The sequence below is a fragment of the Drosophila hydei genome, unplaced genomic scaffold, assembly GCF_003285905.1.
Source record: "Drosophila hydei strain 15085-1641.00,03,60 unplaced genomic scaffold, DhydRS2 tig00000063-arrow-pilon, whole genome shotgun sequence".
NCBI classification, from domain to species: Eukaryota; Metazoa; Arthropoda; class Insecta; order Diptera; family Drosophilidae; genus Drosophila; species Drosophila hydei.
This window is the reverse complement of record NW_022045657.1, coordinates 10180759-10200225: the sequence shown is the minus strand read 5'-3', so window position 1 is coordinate 10200225 and position 19467 is coordinate 10180759. Positions and strand designations below refer to the sequence as shown.

The window sequence follows — 19467 nt, the reverse complement described above, 5'->3', positions numbered from 1 at the left end:
GGAAAGCTGCATATTGCTTTTAAAGCAAACATATGTTACAAAGCCAGAGGCGTACCATTCATACGTTTTTAATACAATTACATTAATTGATTACTACATTTAATGATTAATTGTTTATTGCAAAAATAATTATATTTTGCACGCATTAATTACAACAAAGATTCGAACACTACTTTTAACTTTATGGCAACGCTGCTCAGTTCCCGCTTACGTGCAGGCGTAACAGCTGACTATCATATTGCAGGAACTATCGATATTTATTCAGCATATATCGCGCATTTTCATATCAGCGGCACATCAAAATATGGAGTTGAACTGGGAAGTAGCCTTTTGTGTGGGCATAGCGGTATTTGTACATATTCTGATAGTAATATTTGTCATGGGCAAACGACCAAAGAGCATTGTAGGCCGTCACGTGGTCATCACCGGTGGATCCAAGGGCATAGGCCTCTGCCTGGCCGTCGAATGTGCCATGAAAGGAGCCAATGTCACTGTTATCGCCCGCGACGAGAAAATGTTGAGTAAGTGGAAAACCAGAAAAACGAGCTATATAAATTTCACTGTTCGACAACTCTCTCCCTTTCTGTATGGCTCCACAGGTGGAGCAGTAGCTTTAATGGAAGTCATACGGCAGCGACCGGATCAAAAATTCCAATATCGCAGCCTGGATATTGGCGGTGACTACGAACAAGTGGCCAGCGTACTGAGCGAGCTGGAGGAGAGCACGGGGAACATCTATGCGCTTATCAATTGCGCTGGAATGGCAATATGTGGGCTGTTCGAAGAGCTGGCCGTGGCCGACGTGCATAAGCTGATGAATGTGAACTTTTTTGGCAGCTACAACTGCACACGCTATGTGCTCCCCAAAATGAAGAAAGCCCGCGAGGGCATCATTGTACTCACCTCCTCGCAGGCAGCCATGTTTGGCATCTATGGCTATGGACCCTACTCCGCCAGCAAGTATGCGCTGCGCGCCATGGCGGAGACAATTGCCATGGAGTCGCGTGCCCATGGCGTTTCAGTTACATTAGCTCTGCCCTGCGACACGAATACGCCGGGCTTTGAGGAAGAGGAAAAGTCGAAGCCACGTGTAACCAAAATCATTTCCGGTGGCGGCGGGCTTCTAGAGCCTGAGGTTATGGCCAAGGCCATACTCAAGGATGCGCTAGTAAGCTGTGACTAATATGCATAATTTTTATGAAAATAATTGTCTTTTCTTCCACAGCTAGGTAACTTTATATCCACGGTGGGAGTTGAGAGTTGGCTGATAACTTTGCTGGGCGGCGGTTTGTTGCCTTGGGATGGTTTCTTTACGAATTTGCTGCACGCTTTGGTCATTGGACCAGTACGTCTTTTCGGCTATGGCCTGCACAAGTACTTTAACAGCATTATACGCAAATGTGCTAAAGAAGATTCTGCTAAGCAAACAACTGGCAAGGAAGCAGATAATGCAAAAGTTGAAAATCAGTGACATCTAGAGGGAGAAGTTAATGACTAGCTGCGTTATATATATACAGATGCCTTATGTCTACCGTATCATTCGAAAAGCCTGAAGCCAAATTCATTTAGCTTGTGTTACAAATGTTTCCATTTCCATTAGGCATTTGTTATTTTAGACTAAAAACATATATTTTTGGTTTCTTAAGTGTGTATTTTTTGTATCAATAAAGTATATAGTTTGATATCCATTTTGATTTGAATAATTTACATTACAAATTATAGACATCATTTGTATGTGTTACTATAGTAGAAATTAGGCTAATTTGACATAAAAACGGGACGGGAGACTCACGATAAGATAAGATAAAAATGAAAGTAGGCTACTTGATATAGCATTAAAATTAGTTATTTCACAGTGACTCAATGTCTTGGCAATGTATATACAAACAAAAAATACTATATTAAGGTCAATGACTATTTTTTACTTAAAACATCTGAAAAGTATTTAAAATTTATAAATTTAAAAAAAACCGCGCGTACTGTGCTATATTGCGTTTACTTCGAGCTTTTTTGCGTTGTGCCATCAGAGAAGTTAGCCACTCAAAAAGGAACGTATTATCGATCAATTTCACTTATCGACTTATTTGCATCACTAAAACTAAGAGTTCTGGCGATGTAAGGAAGTGTTTTATATTGATTAGTGTAAAAGCATGTAAATTTAACTATAGCAAACTTTAATTAAGATTTATATTTAAATCATTATGCTTACTTGTGTGGTAACAAGTGTGTGTACTTGAAATGTACATAGTTATATTGTAAAGCAAGCTAATAAATTTTGCTATCGTCAGCGCCTTAGCACTAGTGATGCCACAAGTGGTGTGAAAAAAGTTATAGCTGTTCAAAGCTAAAAGTTCGATGAAAAATATCAATAATAGTTTTATATACAACCAAAAAATGTGCATATAGTTAAATAAATTATATAATAAAATGTGATTAATAACACCATTAAGTTTACACGCGAAAAACTATATAAAACAGATAAATGGCCACCAGCGCAGCAGAGCTAATGCCGCTGATTAGACGGAAATTAGGAGAAGTGGGAAAATAGATATACATATATCTTTTTATACTTGTTCATAAATATGTAAATGAAAATCAATGCCAGCAAGTTGAAATATTTACAAATAAATTAAAATAATATCGAAAAATTGTTTATGTTGTTAGTGCTGCAATTAATACCCATTTAAAAAATTGTATAAATAAACGAGTGGAAGGATTGGATACAGTACGTACGTACTATGAAATACCCTGTATGATAGCCTATGTAAATTAATGTGCTTGCCATTTATTTCCAATTGATTGAAAGTTTTGTGTTACGCGTGCATACTACACATGGCAACTGCTACAGGGCATTAACGACTGTGCAACGTACACAATGAAACGGTCAATTGATTGTCGGTCGGCCGTTCGGTCGGTCAGCTGCTCACTTGCCTTTCATTTATTACTGTTCTCCCTGTCACTTTTCAAAACAATTATATACGTAATACGACTTCTTGTCCGTCTATGTGTATGCGGACTGTAATTCGAGTTTTCAACTTAATATAAATATATACTTAATTGATATTAAAACAGAATGCGTAAAGATGTCGTTGACGTTGTTTACGTAGAGATTTGCTTATCATTTTACTACGTTTTGCACTTATGTGCACCACAACGTCATCAACAACAACAGCAACAATTACGACTACAGCTACAGCGGTCATATATATGTCCCACGTAAAGAATTTGCTTACGTAGTCCCAGTCACAGTCACATTTACCGTTAACTATTTTTAGCTGCAAAAGTCTTTATTGCGTTCTTCAATATATCTCTTCTTGTTATACAAATATGTATACATTTACTTATTTTAATTATACAATAACAAATATTTATGAATTTGTGTCTAGAGATAAAACGCGGGGAATGACTGTAGTAAGAAGGATGATTTATTTGAAGCAAATGTAAAGAACTGAGAGTAAAGTACCCTAGACCTAAACGTTCTTTAAGATATTGCATGAGCAACGCTTCGGGTTCTTTTTTCTATAAACATGAGCCATAAGCAAATTCAAAATTTACACTATTCATAGAGAAATAATAAATAACTAAAACGAATCAATTTTCAGTGCATGGAAATTAATTAAATTTTGAGACTGGAACAGAAACAAGAAAGATACTAATATTACATTAATTATAAAACGCAATAAGCGCACTTAGCGATTTACATAAACTAATAGAAATCTTGTTCTAGTTGTTTAAACAACTATTCAAATGCTATTAAATTATCTGTGAGACTTTAAGCAAACTCTGTTATCATATCAAAGGGCATTTAGCCAGAGTTGTTGAGCACGGGAAATGCTTGTTCATTAGCATTGAATGTTAAATATAGCATAGACACACATTTGTACACGTCTATATGCTATAAAAATCTTTAAGATATTTCGTATGTCAGCAGTTGGTCACGTATGGGATCTAAGTGGCTTACTATACTCTATCAAACAATGGGGTATTATAAACGTAGTTAATATTTTTGCAATTAATTTGTTAAAAATATATATAATCAATAGTTCAAAATCGAAGCATAAACTAAGCTTGTTACATAAGGTTTATTTATTTATAGTAAAAATTAAGATAATTTATATGATAAAATCTTTTTAAAATGTCAAATTAAGAACACTTAACAGTATCATGTGTTATCCTCTTGTATGTTATCATATGCATTACTTGCATATCCTAGCAAAAATGCAGTTACAGTGATCATAGAATTATTATAGGAGTACAGCAAAAGTCGCTCTGCTATTAAACTTCTGTGCTCAGTAGCTTTAAAACTCTTTCAAATATATTTAAAAAGTAAATTACAAATAGTTAAAAATATTGATATACATGTAAAGCGTGAGCAGAGCCAGCTTCACATTTTCGTTAGCTGTTCAAATTTGACATTAACAGCGTCACATAATACGTAACAATCTAAGCACGTTTCATGTAGTCAAACTTTTGCCAATTTCTTTCACTTATTTTTATCTAATCAATAGTTTGGTCTTGGGCTACTGACGTAGTAGTGGTCATTACACAATTTGTATGGCAAATATATATAATATATATGTATGCCGTTTTGCTTTAGAGCACAATGTTGTATTACCTTTATGCTTGGCTTTTCTGATCTACCTTGTGCTGACCATATCAGAGACACTTGACGCAGAGTGTATGCGCTTATCTAGACAGCCCAGTTGTTGCGGACTGATTTGGTGGTTTTTCTCCGCCAGATTTGTTAGTACAACGCAGACTTGGAGCTGATATCGTTTGTGTGTGTTTGTCGTATACAAATAGTACGGCGAGAACACTTGTTCACTGATTAATTATTTGGTTGACTTTTGTTTCAAGCAACTCCAATTCATTTCTTTGCAGCAAGCCGGACGCAACGGATACGTTGAACACAAATAAATTTGCATGCAGCTGGAGTAGAATATTCAACCAACTACAGGCTGACAAACACTCACAAAGATGTCACAAAATCAATCATATTTCTGGCAAACGACCAGACATAATGTATATCTAAAGCGCTCCGCCAAATGGCATATGGCAATGGCCTTGATGGTGGTGCTTACATTCTCGACCATATGTGCGGCCGAATCAAATCCAGATGGCGATGAGAATGCCATAATTGCCGACATTCAGCAGGTAAATGAACTTGAATACAATGAATGTAGATCAAATATTAATGAATTACTAATTTCTGTGCAGAATGTGGAACAACAATCGATAGTTAAATTGGGCACGGAATCAGTTGGATTACTAGAGAAAAATCTTGAGTTGGAACCGGAAAAGGAGAAGAAAGTGAAGGGCAGTTTTATCGATGCGTTTACCGCATCGATCTCTGTTATATTATTAACAGAGCTAGGTGATAAGACTTTCTTTATTGCTGCCATAATGGCAATGCGCCATCCTCGTTTGATTGTCTTCTTCGGTGCTATAACCGCATTGGCGCTTATGACGGTTCTCTCGTGCGTATTTGGCATGGCAGCAAACTTTATTCCTAAGGTATATATAGAAATAGGCTGCTTATCTTAAGTAACTGACGTGTATCTACCTAATGGATTATCTTTCGACAGATTTATACGTATTATATATCTACTGCATTATTTTTAATATTTGGTCTAAAAATGTTGTTTGATGGCTACAAAATGAAACCAACCGATGCCCAAGAGGAGCTCGAGGAGGTGCAAAGCGATTTGCGTAAGCGCGAAGATGAGGTAAGTCACACACCTTTATTTTGCTATACTTTTTATCTTAATACACCTCTAGCTGTAGTTTGTAGATGCAAAAAAAAAAAAAAAAAAACAATTCTGTTTTCTTTTTAAACACCAACGCTTTGTTAACAATTGATATAAGTTGTACTTGTGCTTATTGTATATAGCTACGCTTTATTGGTTGTACTTAATAATTGGCAATATTTATTTTTACAAATAAACAATAATAACAATAAAAATAACAACTAAAAGAAGAGGCGATCACTTCATTTGCTCGTTTGACACGTTTGCCTGTAAAAAGCCCAATTTTTATTAGTAAACATTGCTTGTAACCTTAACACATTTTGCCTCTTTCTGTCACAAAACAATAAAATAAACACAGAAAATTAGAAACAAATTGAATGCGAACTTCTCGTGTTTCGTATCGTAATTATAGCTAAATTGCATGCTGATTGTGCCACCCAATCATAATATTTTACAAAATTAATCATTTTGAATTTAGAAAAATCCCAAACTAACAACGAGTCTTAAATCAAGTTGTGTCAAGCTGTTGGCGCAATGAAACCCAGGCATTGAAACACACTGTTAGCTATGCCCTCAGGAAAGGTCCATTGCCTGCCATTAATCAATCACATGCGATCTTTATTTGATCTTAAAGCTGAACTTTGTTGAGCTGCAAACATACAACTTATCGATATACATATATATAAATATCTATATATATATATATTTATTATTTTTGTATAAAATATGCTACACAGCACACACATACGCCTATGTGACTAATTGCACGTCGCAGTGTAAAGAACATTGAAAATACAAAATGAACAAACAAATTAACAAATTGTCAAGTTTATAAACGAACCGCTTAACCGCAAAACAAGTTTACCAGAAAACCAAAAAACCAACTTTATTTGTGATTTGTTTACAAAACTTAGCTAATGTCAAATTTAATTATTCTTTCTTTCAAAACTTCCCATAAAATAATTTAACAATAAACATGTGAATTATTATCTCGAAATAAAAAACGAACAACAAAAAAAAAAACAAAACTCTTAGCTAATGCGCAAGTTGGATGATGCGGAAGCGAAGCGTAAGAATAGCAACTCGGACAAGGAGGATGCCAGCGAACAGGCGCTCATACATGGACGCAAGGCGAGCTTGTTGCCGAAGTCGAAGTCGGGCAACAGCTCCGAGATGCAGCACCGCCAGCGTAAACCCACCAATGCCAACAACAACAACAACAATAACAATACTACCAGTAACTCAACTAGTGATAAGCAAACGAGCTGTGATAAGACTGGCAACGATGTGGACTATCACAACACCGAGGTGCTGCTCAAGGATGGGGGACGTGTTGTCGAACAGCTGAAAATGACAACGTTCCACAATAGCCCCACGCACTCGGGATCGACAGCCTCATCGAACCAGACCGAACAAACCCATTGTGATTACCCCCGTAACAACAAGAATCCCACTGCTTCCGTTGACCCCGATTCGGAACTGGACTCGGCTGAGCCGCGTGCTCCACTAGCAGGCCACGAAAGCATCTACAGCTTCAATGAGGCCGCTGACAGCGAGGAGAGCGCGCTTAAAGCACGGGTTAGAGATCAAGCAACAATGCTTACAGCTGTTGTTTCATCTACGTTTCACCTGCTTTTTAAAACAATCAGCAACCAAAGAATACCCCCAATAAAATTATACACACACACGAAAACACACATACACACACGCGCACATAATCATTGAGCGTTTTTTTTTTTAATTGCATATTATTTTTAAGTAAATAACACATGCCATGTTGCTAGCGGTTAACGGTATTTGTTATTCGATACTTTGTTTTGTTTCATTTTCATGCCAGTTCGTACATTGCTCCAATTAGGCTATGCCATTGCCAAAACGTTCCATCTCACGCACACACACACAGACACAAATATTTAAATGCATGTGCTGTTCTCTATTCCGTTTAGTTATGAAGTGATCGTTTGTAATAATTTCGCTTTGAAATATACATAAATATTTTTTTCAAATTGTTCTATATTTAATTGTGCAAGTTTGTTTATCCGTTCTTTCCTCCTTTGTTTATCCTTTGCACACATACGTCTCATCCACCTAAAAGTGACTTGATTAACATTTTAATGATGAGCTTTATATTTTTAATTTGCAGCTGGATCGTGATGTTAACACTGCGCTGGTGCACGATGCGGAGAGCGGACGTCGCAGCAAGGTGCAACGCAGAGGCGCCACCTATTTTACTATGCGCATCTTTGCCCAAGCCTTTACGATGACCTTTCTTGCCGAATGGGGCGATCGTTCGCAATTGACAACTATCATTCTGGCTGCTAGCAAGGTGGGTGTTTCACTTCCACTTGTTCCAACTCGAAATCATTCAATTTTGTTATTTATTTGATTCATTTTAAAATATTCCATTTACATTACTAATTAGTTGAGTACGCGTTACAAGTTTTTCAGTTCCAAATGTTCCAATTTTTTCTAAATACAATTGCTTAACTTCTTTTGCCTGCTCTCTAGTATCGAATCTAATTGGAATCTCTAGTTACTCGTGCTCCGATTCCAAACACTTGTTCCAAAACCAAACGTTTCAATTACGTTACTAATTAGGTCTTACCTTCTTTTTGCAGGACGTCTATGGCGTGATTGTTGGCGGCATTCTTGGCCACTGCATTTGCACTGGTTTGGCTGTGATTGGTGGTCGCCTGGTGGCCTCCAAAATCTCGGTGCGCACTGTCACCATTGTGGGTGGCATTGTGTTCATTGGCTTTGCGATTTATGCGGTGCTGATGCCGCCCGATGATCTAGTAACCAATAACTAATAATCCATATTAGCCTGTTGTTTGTTGATGACTCCCCCACTTCCCATAACAAAAGGATACATGAATTTAAGCTGTAGTTTTCGAGGAGCAGGCATTATTTCTGTTCATTTTGTAAATTAATGCACTTTATAGCGAAAGAGAGAGAGAGAGAAAAGGAGAGAGGGAGAACGAGAACGGATGGAGAGAGCGCCGCTAGCTAACCTAAAGTGCCTTCAGTGCTTTTCGCTTTAGCCATGACAAACAAATTTAGTTGCAAAAAAAAGTGTATCAATTTTTCTGTTAGAACCAATTAACCAATTTGTAATTTCATTGCTTTAAGTATTAAAGTTTTCCTTTGTACATACGCGTGCTTGTTAACTATGTTGCCAAAGCTCCTCTTAATTAGCTCATTTAAATTCCTAATTTATGTAGCAATGTTTACTTAAAAAAAGAGAATGAATTAAATGTTTATTGATTTTACGCAATCTCTTTATAGAAAGAAAATAGTAAAAGAGCAAGCAAAATGTTTTTCTTACGCTTTTTAGATGGGGAGGGGAATGGAGTTCTTTAACAGTGCTTTCTCGATGTTATGTTAAAGGGCTGTTATTAACATTATCCGCAATTGATTGATTTACAGGTTCTTTACATTATTCTCACAGTTGATCTGTTCTATAATATGCAGCTAACAGTGCGCTCTTTAAATAAATATTTTCAGCATTGATTTACTTTGTTAATGAAAGGGATGTTGCTACAATGGCAGGAAAGAGTATAAATTGAAATTAAAATTTGTTCATATAATTTATTTTACAAATACAAGGTAGCTGTGCTTATTCGAGACGAAATTTGGTTCAGGATTATAAGATAACAAGAGTCGAAAACACACACACATGCTTAGTTTTGCACTGGTATATCTGACACGAGCCTTAAATGGTTGGGCGTGGCATTTTACTTCATTGTCTTGGGGTCACGATAGATGCCCGTGAACAAAACAGCGCTAGCCTTATGATCGTAGATCAGAAAGACGAACGGATGATTGCACTCGAATTTAGTTGGCTCCACTGGCCGGGCCGATCGGAAGCTAACCAAAACAGTAGCCGCCGCCGCTGTGCTGCCCTCCTCATCGACCTTGATCTTGGCCATGTGCTTGGCATCGCCAAAGGAAAGCTTCTGCACGGTGCTAAAGTCGTTGAAACTGGCGTTAGAATCGAATATCTGATTGACGCCCATTTGACGCAGGATCTGGAAAGAGATAGCAGCTATATAGCTATAGAACATATGGCATGGGGTCTGTTCACTCACCGGCAGGAGTTCCAGACGCTGCTCGAACTCAAATTTGGGCAGTGATACCTCGATTTCGCGCATAGAAGCTTCCTTAAGCGACGCATCTAACGTGTCGGCATTTAGCTTGGACAGCACCTGTTCCAGTGCATCATTATTGAAGGCTGGCAATATGATGACCATAGATATATCCGAATTCTCATCGTCATCCTTCATCGATGTTTTATACGGCAGCTGCAGAACGTGAGCGCCTAGGCGCTCATCCGGATGCAGCAGGAAGTTGCCCTTCTGCTTCATCATGGGCACAAAGGAGAACTTTTCGCTGGACGTATAGAATGGCATTTGTTGGGTCTTGTCCGCATTAAAGCGGTTAGACCACTGGCCCTTGAAATAGGCAGCGTTGGCCAGCACCAGTTGAGTCCGCGAATCAATGTCGCCGGAAACAATCATATCCTTGATCTGATCGTGTGTGACATTAGCAATCCAGGCGTTGATCTGCAGACGCGATTGCTCCACATTCTGCATTATATTCAGCTGCACGATTTCATCGTGCAGACGCGAATCAAGACACTCGGCCAGCTTGACCGTCTCGTCAAAGTACAGACGATCAGCGGAAGCGAACTCCAGTGGCATCTCCTTGTTGCGCACCTCCCGCAACTTCTTCTCTGAGCGATAGGCACTGCGCACAGCCTCCTTGTTTTGCGCCCACTTCAAACGCAGCGCATTGGCCAGCTCCTGTTCCGACTCGCCGGTGGCACCGAAATATGCCAATAAGAGGGCATGGTAGGTGCTGTAGGGTGAGAAGAACACATTCTCGTTGGGCGTTGCCTTGCGTATGGCATCCAACATGGCCACCGAGAACTCCTGCTGGCCCCGATACAAATCGGAACGCAGTAACGACATTGAAGCATCAGTCGGTGTGCCACACAGATCGGCGTAGAGCAGCGCCGGCAGCACCAGCATCATCACTGATAAAAACACCTTCATTCTCTGTCGAGATACAATTTAAGAGAGTTGGGGATTAGTAACCTTCGCCTTGCCAAATAATACGTGAGTGGAATTCAATACCATGGCCTTGACGGGTGTTATTTATTGGTATTATAAATTCGTCGGAATGTGCTTAATACCGAGAAGGAGGTACATTGACACGATAAATATTTTTGAAATATATACATAAGATTTTTCTATTGCCTATAGAGGTTGAGGTAGCTTTAAAAATAATTGTCATTATTTCTCTGTTTATTTCATAATTATTTTAAATTTAGTTTCTAAGTAAACAAATTGAGCTAGATTTTAATCACACGATCGAAATGGCAAATATGTACATTAGTTTAAGCTGCGGATAAACTCATTTCCTTTTTTATGATTCGATGATTACATTTAGTTATAACTTTGCTTTCCGTGTGTATTGTGTATTATCTATATTTATTTAATTTTCGAGTTAAACAATTCACATTGATCACTTTGAGCCTGGATAACACCGCTGCAACTTAATGGCATTGCAAATATTTACAGAGCAGATCAAACGGCTTGCAAGTCAGTGTCAGCTCTAACATCATCATGGGAAAAACGTGCCTCGAAAATGCAATTTAGTATTCGTCACGTACAAAGATCGTTTGGCTATTGTGTGGCTTAATTTATGCAAACAGATAAAAGCCGGCAAATTTATGCAGCGCAAGATTTGCAGCTTATTAAAAACCCTTTAAACTGGCTGATTCACCACTGCGATGCTCTCCAAAGCTGCGACAGCTAATTCATCTTAATCACACTTTCAGACAATTGCAACATCTCGCTCTCAAGCTGACGGCGGAAAGTGAAAGTTTTGTCTGCAATCGAATTCGCAACAACAAACCCGTCTATGCTGCTGTTGTTGTTGCTGCTGTTTTTACATTCGGCAGAGCATGAAAAAGAGAACGACTGTGTCTTTTCGCCGTGCTTTCGCAGCTGACTGCGCGACGTCATAGTTGCGTGATTCGCCGACGCAATGAAAACATTTTGTTAAAAAAAAATAAAAGAGAAAAAAAAACCCAAATACAAACAGAAAATTAACATTTTCAAAAACCAGTTTAAGTCCACACGGTTGTGTGCACTTTTAACCATGTGTGTATATGTATGCGTGATTCATAAATTGTTCACATTTCAACGCTTACGCGCTCTTCTTTGACCCTGTATTGGCGATTTTGTAATTGGCTTTGTTTCTCCCTTCTCTTCGCCCTCGTATTTCAGTTTGACTTTTGCGCGCAGCCTACCAACACAGTTGTAGCCTCACTCACGCCTGCACTGCCCACACACAAAAAACTAAAACAACAACTAGTTTGCAGGGAATTTCCAATTGAAGTTGACGCAAAGTATTGAACGTGCCTATGCATAATGTTTACCTGTACATGAACGTAATTGTTGTCAATGGAGAAGCCGTAAGAAATATAATTTAAATTAAGTGATTTTTCTTAAGAAATAACTTATTCACTCATTGCATTGATAAGGCTATTCAATTTAAGTATTAAATGGAATTTTATAATCTTGAACTTCCAGGGTTAAGCCAAATATTGACCTGTATACATATATAAAATTTTTAAATATAAATTTGCAGAACAGCATCGTCTATGATACTATTGATATATATATAGAAAAATAGACATTAATTCAACTTCATATTAATTTCTCTATGACAATGGCGTATTGTGTTTACGTGGGACAATAACAACAGAATAATAAAAATAATTTCGCAATCACTTATATACTGGAGCAGTCGTAGAGATATAGATTGGTTGCACATAATTCACCATAAATTGTACAATTGTTAATAGTAATTACGAAAAATGCTCAATTATCATATGTAAAGAGGGTCTCAATTTAAAAAAAAATCGGTCTCGTATACGATAATTATAACTTCCAATTGACTTTTACCTTTTTTTTGTTGATAAGCTTTATTCAATTGATGCGCACTCACAAACAACACAACTCACTTAAACGCCTTAAACATTTACACTGAGCTTGTTGATGAGCGCGGCTCAAATTATATTTCAATATGACGAACTACTTAATAGTTATACTCGATAGCATTAATCGATATATAAACGATACATTTTGTACATATCCGCTTCAGCTGTGAAACTTTGATTTTGCTATCGTAGGCAAAGCTCGTTCAAATAGCGATAAGATACGAATCTTATTCACAAATTTTTTATGAGGATTCGAATTTCTGCCGATAACGCAATCACGGCACGAATGTGGCGGTTCATCGAATGCATTTTGTTAGAAGTAGACCATCGCCAATATTTCGAGATGAGTAAATGACAGCTGAACGCTATCGATAAGAAGTATATCTAGTATTTTTAATTTAGCGCGTTTTGTTTCTTTTATTTGAAAGCAAATATAAAAATAGCATATAACAATTTAATGTTAATACGAAGATTTATGTGTAGATTAAAGAATATTAAAAAAAATTTAAGATACTAATATAAAACATTCCATAACATGTCAGTTTGGTACTATAAATATATTTAACATAAATAAATATATAAATATTAATATATTATACTTAATACTTATTTAAATTAATTTAAATAAATTAAAAAAATGTGATACTGTACTGAATGTACTGAATTACATTTATATACATATTTAAATAATAATCTATTTAAACAATAACTGCTTTTTCGTTTTTTTTTAAGCAAGTGTGTCTATTATTCGTCTGCAAAAAAATATTGTCAGTTCAAGTCACATTCGGCTTTATATGTATGTATTTAAGTGAAGGTTTATGATATAATTAAATGAAACAATTAATTTTCTAATTTATTTATATTTCTTTTTCAAAATCTGTTAGATTTTGTTCATGGATTCATTCATGTATATTCTTTGTTATATATTTATTTATAGATATAAATTACATTAAATTACATTACAGAAACTACATGAGCCAAAAACTATTAAAATACTAAAGATAAAAGATTATTTATGTATAGTTTATTTATTTAACTCGTAAACACAACCATCAAAAATGCATAATCCAGTTGAGCTCTGCTGCTGGAACTCAAATCCCTGTAAAGCAAACACTTGGACACTGGGGAGTCAAATCAAAATATCACTAATTAGCAAGCGTAGGGCAATTTTTTATTTAAGACTTTCAATAATATAATAAAGGTATAATTATGTGTGTACTGTGGAATTATGTTCGCTATAAATGCTGTAAAGTGACGCTCGTATAAACGCATCACTTTTCTCCACAAATCCATCCAAATGAGTCCACAAGAACCAAAATGTGAGAGTGAACAATAAAATCTTGCTGACCCAGTCGAGTATATAGAGGCGACGTAGCACTATTTTCGCATAGGGCAATGTGGCGTCACTTTCTCCCAGAATATAGGTGCGCATGCCGCGTATATAGTTGCTGATATAAGTCTCCCAGTTGACTTGGCTAACCGAGGTGTCGAACAGTTCTTGGTCCGTGGCATTTAGTGTGTTGCTCAACTCTTGAAATTTCTCATTTCTAAAGTCCCAGTCTTTTGTTGTGTAGTACTGCAGCAGCTTCAGCCCCGTGGATATTTTTCTCTGAACATTAACCAAGCTGTAACGGAAGGATTTTCACGTGAGTAAAATGCGCAGAGTCAAGGGCGGCGCCACTTACAAGGGCTTCTGGCCAAAGAGCAGCAGCCAAAAGTCTATAAAGTAGGCAGGCAGATAGTGAAAGAAGATAACGCAAAACAGATGATGGTAGTAGTTTCTCTTGATGGAACCTCCGGGATACCACAGCGCAAAGCTAAGCGGAGTCTCGTAGAAGAACTTGCGACCCGTCTCAATGCTCTCGCCCCAGGACATTAACGCTTTGCTGGAGATGCACAGATTGCAAAATTCCACTTGGTTCTGTTTGCTGGCTTTAGATTCGGCGCTAGCCTTGCCGCGTTGATAGCCGCAGAGTATCATGCCGTTGATGGCCTTGTCGACGGGTATTACCGTCGATGCAAAATCTGGATTGCAATGCATAGAACGTATAACGCCGCGTGCGGCTCCAATCATCAGACCCGTGGGTCCATTCACGCCCTCAATCCATCCTGGCATGGGCTCGTGTATGGCCGCCGTTACTGGAAAAGGTGTAACCCAACAATAAGTAGCGAGAAACCAGTTTGCGGGAACTACATACCAATGGACGGCCTTGTGACGATTACAGGTAGCTTTTTGTGGTATCTGCATATTAGATCTTCAGACAGTGCCTTGCTGTAAGCGTACGTGTTGGGCAAACCGTTGAGCAATCTGAAAATGAAAACGTATGTCAGGATGCAGTTGACGCTCAGCAGTCGTATGAATCATATGTACTTGGGAGTTATTTCCGCCAGGCCGGCATCGTCCATTGTCGCGACCATTTCGATGATGTCAAATGGATTTTGTGGCGCTGGATAGGCGCGCTCCTCCAGCACGCTCTCATTGCACTGGCAATACGACGTGGAGACGTGCACCAGAGCTTGCAAGTTTGACATCTTTTCGGCTAGTTGCAGCACCTTCAGAGTGCCCAGCACATTCATGTTGACCATCGGGCGCAGCGGCTGATCAAAGCGCACATTGGCCGCACAGTGGAACACAATCTCCACGTTGGAGGCGAGTGTGTTGATGTCATTGGCGTCCAGGCCAAGGTCCGGCTCTAGCACATCGCCCTTTACAACGCGCACTTTGTTAACGATGTCGGGATTCTTCTCCAACAGCTTGCTAAAAATCTGCAAAAATAACAGTTAACCAGTTAGCAGCGTGGGGTCATTAATTAAAAGACACAATTACTTCAAAAGCGCTAAGCTACTGTGTATATATGTATGTATGTATTTGTGGTTGTTGTTGTGTGTAACTGAAGTTGGTTAAGAGCTGGTGGGTTACGTGGAGCAGCTGCTTAGATTCGCCTAATGGACCATGTCTGTGCGCGCTCAGTGACAGAAATGAATAGTCATTGTAATTTTGGATTTTTTCGACACCGATATTGACTACCTTGACTTATAAATGTAGTTGCTGTGTGTGTGTGTATGTGTTGGGCTTGGCTTACAATCGTATGTCTTGCATTCGTTTGTCTATTTTATTTTGCCATAATTCTGGTAATTTGCCTCTAAGTTTAAATTTAAGTGCTACCATTTCTTCAATTGAAGGGCAACCTTTGATAGCCCAACTATCTCAATAGAACCCCAAATGTGTGAGCTGACCTTGACTGGATGTCTTACGCTCCCAAACTTGCAATAAAAAAGATGTTGAGCCACGTGTAAATGCCAGAGTCGGGTCGACATACTTTGATATAAGCGTCGTCTTCTTGTGGCGGTCAAGTTTCGTCATGGTTCTTAGGAATAACCCAGCTATAAATGCCTCGATTACAGCTTATTAAATGTACTAATTATAATTACGTGCTAAGGCACTGTATTGTATCTAAGCGGAAAACGATTGCATAAGAACAAAAATTACTCATTCGTGATGTATCAAATCACTGTGAAGTAATACGAAGACAGCCAACCACAGTTTGAAATATTATTGAGCTGCCAATGTGCCGTAAGGGCAGGCAGCAAAAGGTTATAGAACTTGAATAAAATATATAAATAAATAAATATAAAGACATTCATAAAGGCGGCGCTAGCAAATGGACAGCCAAACGACAGATAGCTAGACGAGTCTGGCACTATTTACTCAGTCTGTCAATCTCTATTAACTCTCTAAATAAACAAATAAAGGTTTTAACTTTTAAGTACAGATATGAGAATTTATGGAATTATGCTCAAAGACCCGAGTATAAAAAATAACTTAAAATATGAAATTAAATAAATTTTAATTTATGTTTTTTAATTTCCTTATTTCATTGTTTTATTTTATGATTGTCTTCCTTATTTTATTTCTTAATAGTCTAATATATTGCGAAACGTTTCATTTTTGCTAGTTAACCGAATAGCGTGTGCGTATTGTTTATGCCATGACTGTATAATCTAATCTAGCAGAATTTCCACTATATTAAGAATTTGTGATTTCCTTAATATTGTGAAAAATTACTAATAATTTTAAAAAAATTTCTTTAATTTTTTGTCTTGCATTAAAATTATCAACAAAAAATTAATACTTAGCGTACATTTTTTTTATAAAAACTAGTTATTGCATGATTATTAATAATAAATAAATAAAAAAATTAATTTAATTTCCTTGACTTATTTATTTCTACTTGTTCAGTATATAAGAAAATATTAAAATAAAATTTCTAGGGAAAATTGTTTTGATTATTCGTATGTGTACCTATTATTTGCGCCATGATTGTAGGACTCAATCTCGTTTTCAACTGAATCAACTGCATTTGATAAAAACTTAAATAGAAATAAAATTATGAAAATCAGAATTGCTATGATTAACATGGCCACTCGATTTTTTTGTAATTTTCTTAATTTATTAATTTTTACTCGTAATTTAATTAAAAGAAATACAAATTTGATTCATAGCCTACTATTTATGCCTTGACTGTGTAAGCTTTCGTTTACATCTAATTAAACGCATTTGTAGAATGAAGGGGGAGGGGTGGGGGCACTAGCATATTAATTGAGCTATGTGTTGATGGAGCTGCTCTTGGCTGCCATTGACGAATGATCGAATGAATGATTGAATTAGCTGTAATTGGACTTACGACACATTTGAAATATTGCTCCTTCCGCACAGTTGGTTCGACGCCCTTCTTTGTGCGTATCAGTAGATAGATGGCACTTAGATCAGAGCAGCTGCGCAATAGCTTCTCGACCAGAACTTTGCCCATGAAGCCAGTGGCACCTGTTATCAATATCGTTTTGCCGGCATAATAATTTGCTATCTCAGAGACGCCAGAGTCGGCGACATTATTCATTAACTCCATGCTGCCGAGTTCTGTGCTGCAAGAGACAAATATTTTGTTAGAACGTGCGATAGATGCATATGAACTATTCTCATTGTTGTTGTTGTTGTTGTTGTTGCAAATTAAGATCTAAAACGCGGCTCACTTGTGGAGTGTTTGTTTAGCCCAGTTACTCTGTAAATATTCTATTTCAATGTCAGCTTTTACGAAATATCCAAACCAAAGCCACAAAAGCAAAAACAAAAACAAGTCAAGCAACTGGGCGTAATTGGCGTGAAGGGATTTTGGAATCTGTTTACTCTTTTGTTTCCCAGCAACAGCAGCAACAGCAGCAACAGCAGCAGCAAAAGCCAAGAAATTGTTGTGCGCTTATGTGGCTAAATAAGCAGCGTTAGGTTTAAAGACCTGTGTTAACACAGTAGCTCATTTGTTTATTTTGCATTTTTTACTTTTACACCACTTTTAGTGAGTCAGTGGATTAAGCCATTTCGTTTTATTTTGAAAGAAAGTAAGCTATATATATTTCAAGTGGCGTCATAAAGTTCTCTGAAATGGAGCATTAGGAGATGCTCTAGCTGTAGTTTAATGCGCCTATAAAGCTGCATAGACTAATGTTTATGCACAATTATGCAGCCCCTTCTCCCTCTGTCTCTTTCATATAGGCCGACAAAAAAACTAATAGAGGTAAAAGGTTAAATTAAAAAATAATTAGTGGAACTCATACGTCGCGTTGGCCAGGCCCCTTTGAGCAGCTTGTTTGAGTATCATAATAATAGCCTCGCACACACTTGCCAATTCGTTGATGCAATACCCAAAGCTGAAAACTCTTGCAATGCTTCCTAGCAAAACAAAAGACTTCGAACACAAACTTGATTGCCTGCAGCCAGGCTGTACGATATGCATCTACTATTGCAATATTTGCCATTAATATTAGTGCCTGCTTGTCTGGTATTTCGGCTCTTTGCAGATTTTCGTGCAAATGAGCACAACACTCACACACGCACACACACACGCACAACAAGCTTCTCACGACACTGGCTTGGGCTAGATCAACAATGCAAATGGATATTCACGTAATATTCACAAATTCAAACAGCCGCCAGTCGGGCACGCAAATTAAGACACTTCCACAGTTTTATTTTTCATTTGTTTTTCATTTTTCAGTTTTTTTTTGCACTGTGAATATTTTATATTTGTTTTGCAATTGTTTTGGGGCTCTTTTTATTGTTTTATTTTTTGTCGCTTAAGATTTGTAAATTGTTTAGTTCAACATAAATAGTTAGTTCACAATGGCATAGTTCACAGTAGCTGAGCGCGGGTTATGCTTAAGGACAGAAATCAGTGAGCACTTAACGCTTAATTAGCGTAAGCTTAACACATACAGAAGATCTTGACATTATGTTTTCCTTAACAATTTACATTTAGAAACTGAAACTAAAATTGAAGCTGAAACTCACTTTTCAAAAATGTTGTTTTATTTTTATTTTTCTGATTGCTGCTTAACCAAATTGTTTGAATTGAATCAGTTGAATACTCAGCAGCGACTGAATTCAAAGCGGGCAATTGGCTTGAAGTTATACTCGTCGTAAAGGAAATTCAACGTCGTCACCTCAGACACACACATACACACACGCTCACGCACACACAAGCACAAGCACACGTACAGGTACAGACGGGCAGACATGATTTGCGGTTCGCGCATACGTGTGCATCAGCAGCAGCTATCTGTGTGTATGTGTGTGTGTGTGTATGTTAGCTTACCTGTATGTTTTGTCTACTGAAATGCACTGTATTGCGATTGGACGCCAACGTTCCGGGTAGTCCC

At 37.6% G+C, this 19467-nt stretch overlaps 4 protein-coding genes across 10 annotated transcripts; 2 read left to right on the top strand and 2 right to left on the bottom strand.

The window, feature by feature from the left end:
* The first annotated feature begins 264 nt into the window (after window positions 1–264).
* On the top strand, window positions 265–1497 carry LOC111602751 (3-ketodihydrosphingosine reductase). The gene is made up of 3 exons (XM_023320003.2): window positions 265–521; window positions 600–1168; window positions 1226–1497. Exons 1-3 carry the CDS (start codon window positions 305–307, stop codon window positions 1469–1471), a joined length of 1032 nt encoding a protein of 343 aa, XP_023175771.2. The 5' UTR covers window positions 265–304; the 3' UTR covers window positions 1472–1497.
* A 550-nt stretch (window positions 1498–2047) lies between these two features.
* On the top strand, window positions 2048–8928 carry LOC111602759 (transmembrane protein 165). 3 transcript variants are annotated; one of them, XM_023320014.2, is made up of 7 exons: window positions 2048–2115; window positions 4882–5154; window positions 5218–5514; window positions 5586–5726; window positions 6783–7325; window positions 7891–8073; window positions 8366–8928. In XM_023320014.2, the coding sequence occupies exons 2-7, from the start codon at window positions 4978–4980 to the stop codon at window positions 8555–8557; spliced, it is 1533 nt and encodes a 510-aa protein (XP_023175782.1). In that variant the 5' UTR covers window positions 2048–2115; window positions 4882–4977; the 3' UTR covers window positions 8558–8928. The 3 variants fall into 3 exon arrangements, with proteins under 3 accessions (XP_023175782.1, XP_023175785.1, XP_023175784.1); XM_023320016.2 differs by lacking the exon at window positions 2048–2115 and adding an exon at window positions 2639–2729; XM_023320017.2 differs by lacking the exon at window positions 6783–7325 and having other exon boundaries at window positions 2050–2115.
* Window positions 8929–9315: 387 nt separating this feature from the next.
* On the bottom strand, window positions 9316–12795 carry LOC111602694 (serine protease inhibitor 88Ea). 4 transcript variants are annotated; one of them, XM_030222781.1, is made up of 3 exons: window positions 12724–12795; window positions 9836–10808; window positions 9316–9775 (listed from the first exon to the last, which is right to left on the bottom strand). In XM_030222781.1, the coding sequence occupies exons 2-3, from the start codon at window positions 10799–10801 to the stop codon at window positions 9482–9484; spliced, it is 1260 nt and encodes a 419-aa protein (XP_030078641.1). In that variant the 5' UTR covers window positions 10802–10808; window positions 12724–12795; the 3' UTR covers window positions 9316–9481. The 4 variants fall into 4 exon arrangements, with proteins under 4 accessions (XP_030078641.1, XP_030078642.1, XP_030078643.1 ...); XM_030222782.1 differs by lacking the exon at window positions 12724–12795 and adding an exon at window positions 12193–12205 and having other exon boundaries at window positions 9836–10804; XM_030222783.1 differs by lacking the exon at window positions 12724–12795 and adding an exon at window positions 12064–12076 and having other exon boundaries at window positions 9836–10804.
* A 1123-nt stretch (window positions 12796–13918) lies between these two features.
* Window positions 13919–19194, bottom strand: LOC111602716 (putative fatty acyl-CoA reductase CG5065). Of its 2 annotated transcripts, none has more exons than XM_023319961.2 (6): window positions 19100–19194; window positions 17442–17679; window positions 15128–15522; window positions 14955–15064; window positions 14442–14895; window positions 13919–14381 (listed from the first exon to the last, which is right to left on the bottom strand). In XM_023319961.2, exons 2-6 carry the CDS (start codon window positions 17661–17663, stop codon window positions 13964–13966), a joined length of 1599 nt encoding a protein of 532 aa, XP_023175729.1. In that variant the 5' UTR covers window positions 17664–17679; window positions 19100–19194; the 3' UTR covers window positions 13919–13963. The 2 variants fall into 2 exon arrangements, with proteins under 2 accessions (XP_023175729.1, XP_023175730.1); XM_023319962.2 differs by having other exon boundaries at window positions 17442–17674; window positions 19100–19171.
* Window positions 19195–19467: the final 273 nt, after the last annotated feature.

What these genes read in the sequence shown, in the direction of transcription:
- LOC111602751 (XM_023320003.2), top strand. Translation starts at nt 305, where the DNA reads ATGGAGTTGAACTGGGAAGTAGCCTTTTGTGTGGGCATAGCGGTATTT. An exon ending in CCGCGACGAGAAAATGTTGA is followed by an intron (nt 522 to 599) that starts GTAAGTGGAAAA and finishes ATGGCTCCACAG; the next exon opens with GTGGAGCAGTAGCTTTAATG. An exon ending in CCATACTCAAGGATGCGCTA is followed by an intron (nt 1,169 to 1,225) that starts GTAAGCTGTGAC and finishes TTTCTTCCACAG; the next exon opens with CTAGGTAACTTTATATCCAC.
- LOC111602759 (XM_023320014.2), top strand. Translation starts at nt 4,978, where the DNA reads ATGTCACAAAATCAATCATATTTCTGGCAAACGACCAGACATAATGTA. An exon ending in TAATTGCCGACATTCAGCAG is followed by an intron (nt 5,155 to 5,217) that starts GTAAATGAACTT and finishes ATTTCTGTGCAG; the next exon opens with AATGTGGAACAACAATCGAT. An exon ending in CAGCAAACTTTATTCCTAAG is followed by an intron (nt 5,515 to 5,585) that starts GTATATATAGAA and finishes ATCTTTCGACAG; the next exon opens with ATTTATACGTATTATATATC.
- LOC111602694 (XM_030222781.1), bottom strand. Translation starts at nt 10,801, where the DNA reads ATGAAGGTGTTTTTATCAGTGATGATGCTGGTGCTGCCGGCGCTGCTC. An exon ending in AGCGTCTGGAACTCCTGCCG is followed by an intron (nt 9,776 to 9,835) that starts GTGAGTGAACAG and finishes ATCTCTTTCCAG; the next exon opens with ATCCTGCGTCAAATGGGCGT.
- LOC111602716 (XM_023319961.2), bottom strand. Translation starts at nt 17,663, where the DNA reads ATGGAGTTAATGAATAATGTCGCCGACTCTGGCGTCTCTGAGATAGCA. An exon ending in CGTCACAAGGCCGTCCATTG is followed by an intron (nt 14,896 to 14,954) that starts GTATGTAGTTCC and finishes CACCTTTTCCAG; the next exon opens with TAACGGCGGCCATACACGAG. An exon ending in CTCTTTGGCCAGAAGCCCTT is followed by an intron (nt 14,382 to 14,441) that starts GTAAGTGGCGCC and finishes CTTCCGTTACAG; the next exon opens with CTTGGTTAATGTTCAGAGAA.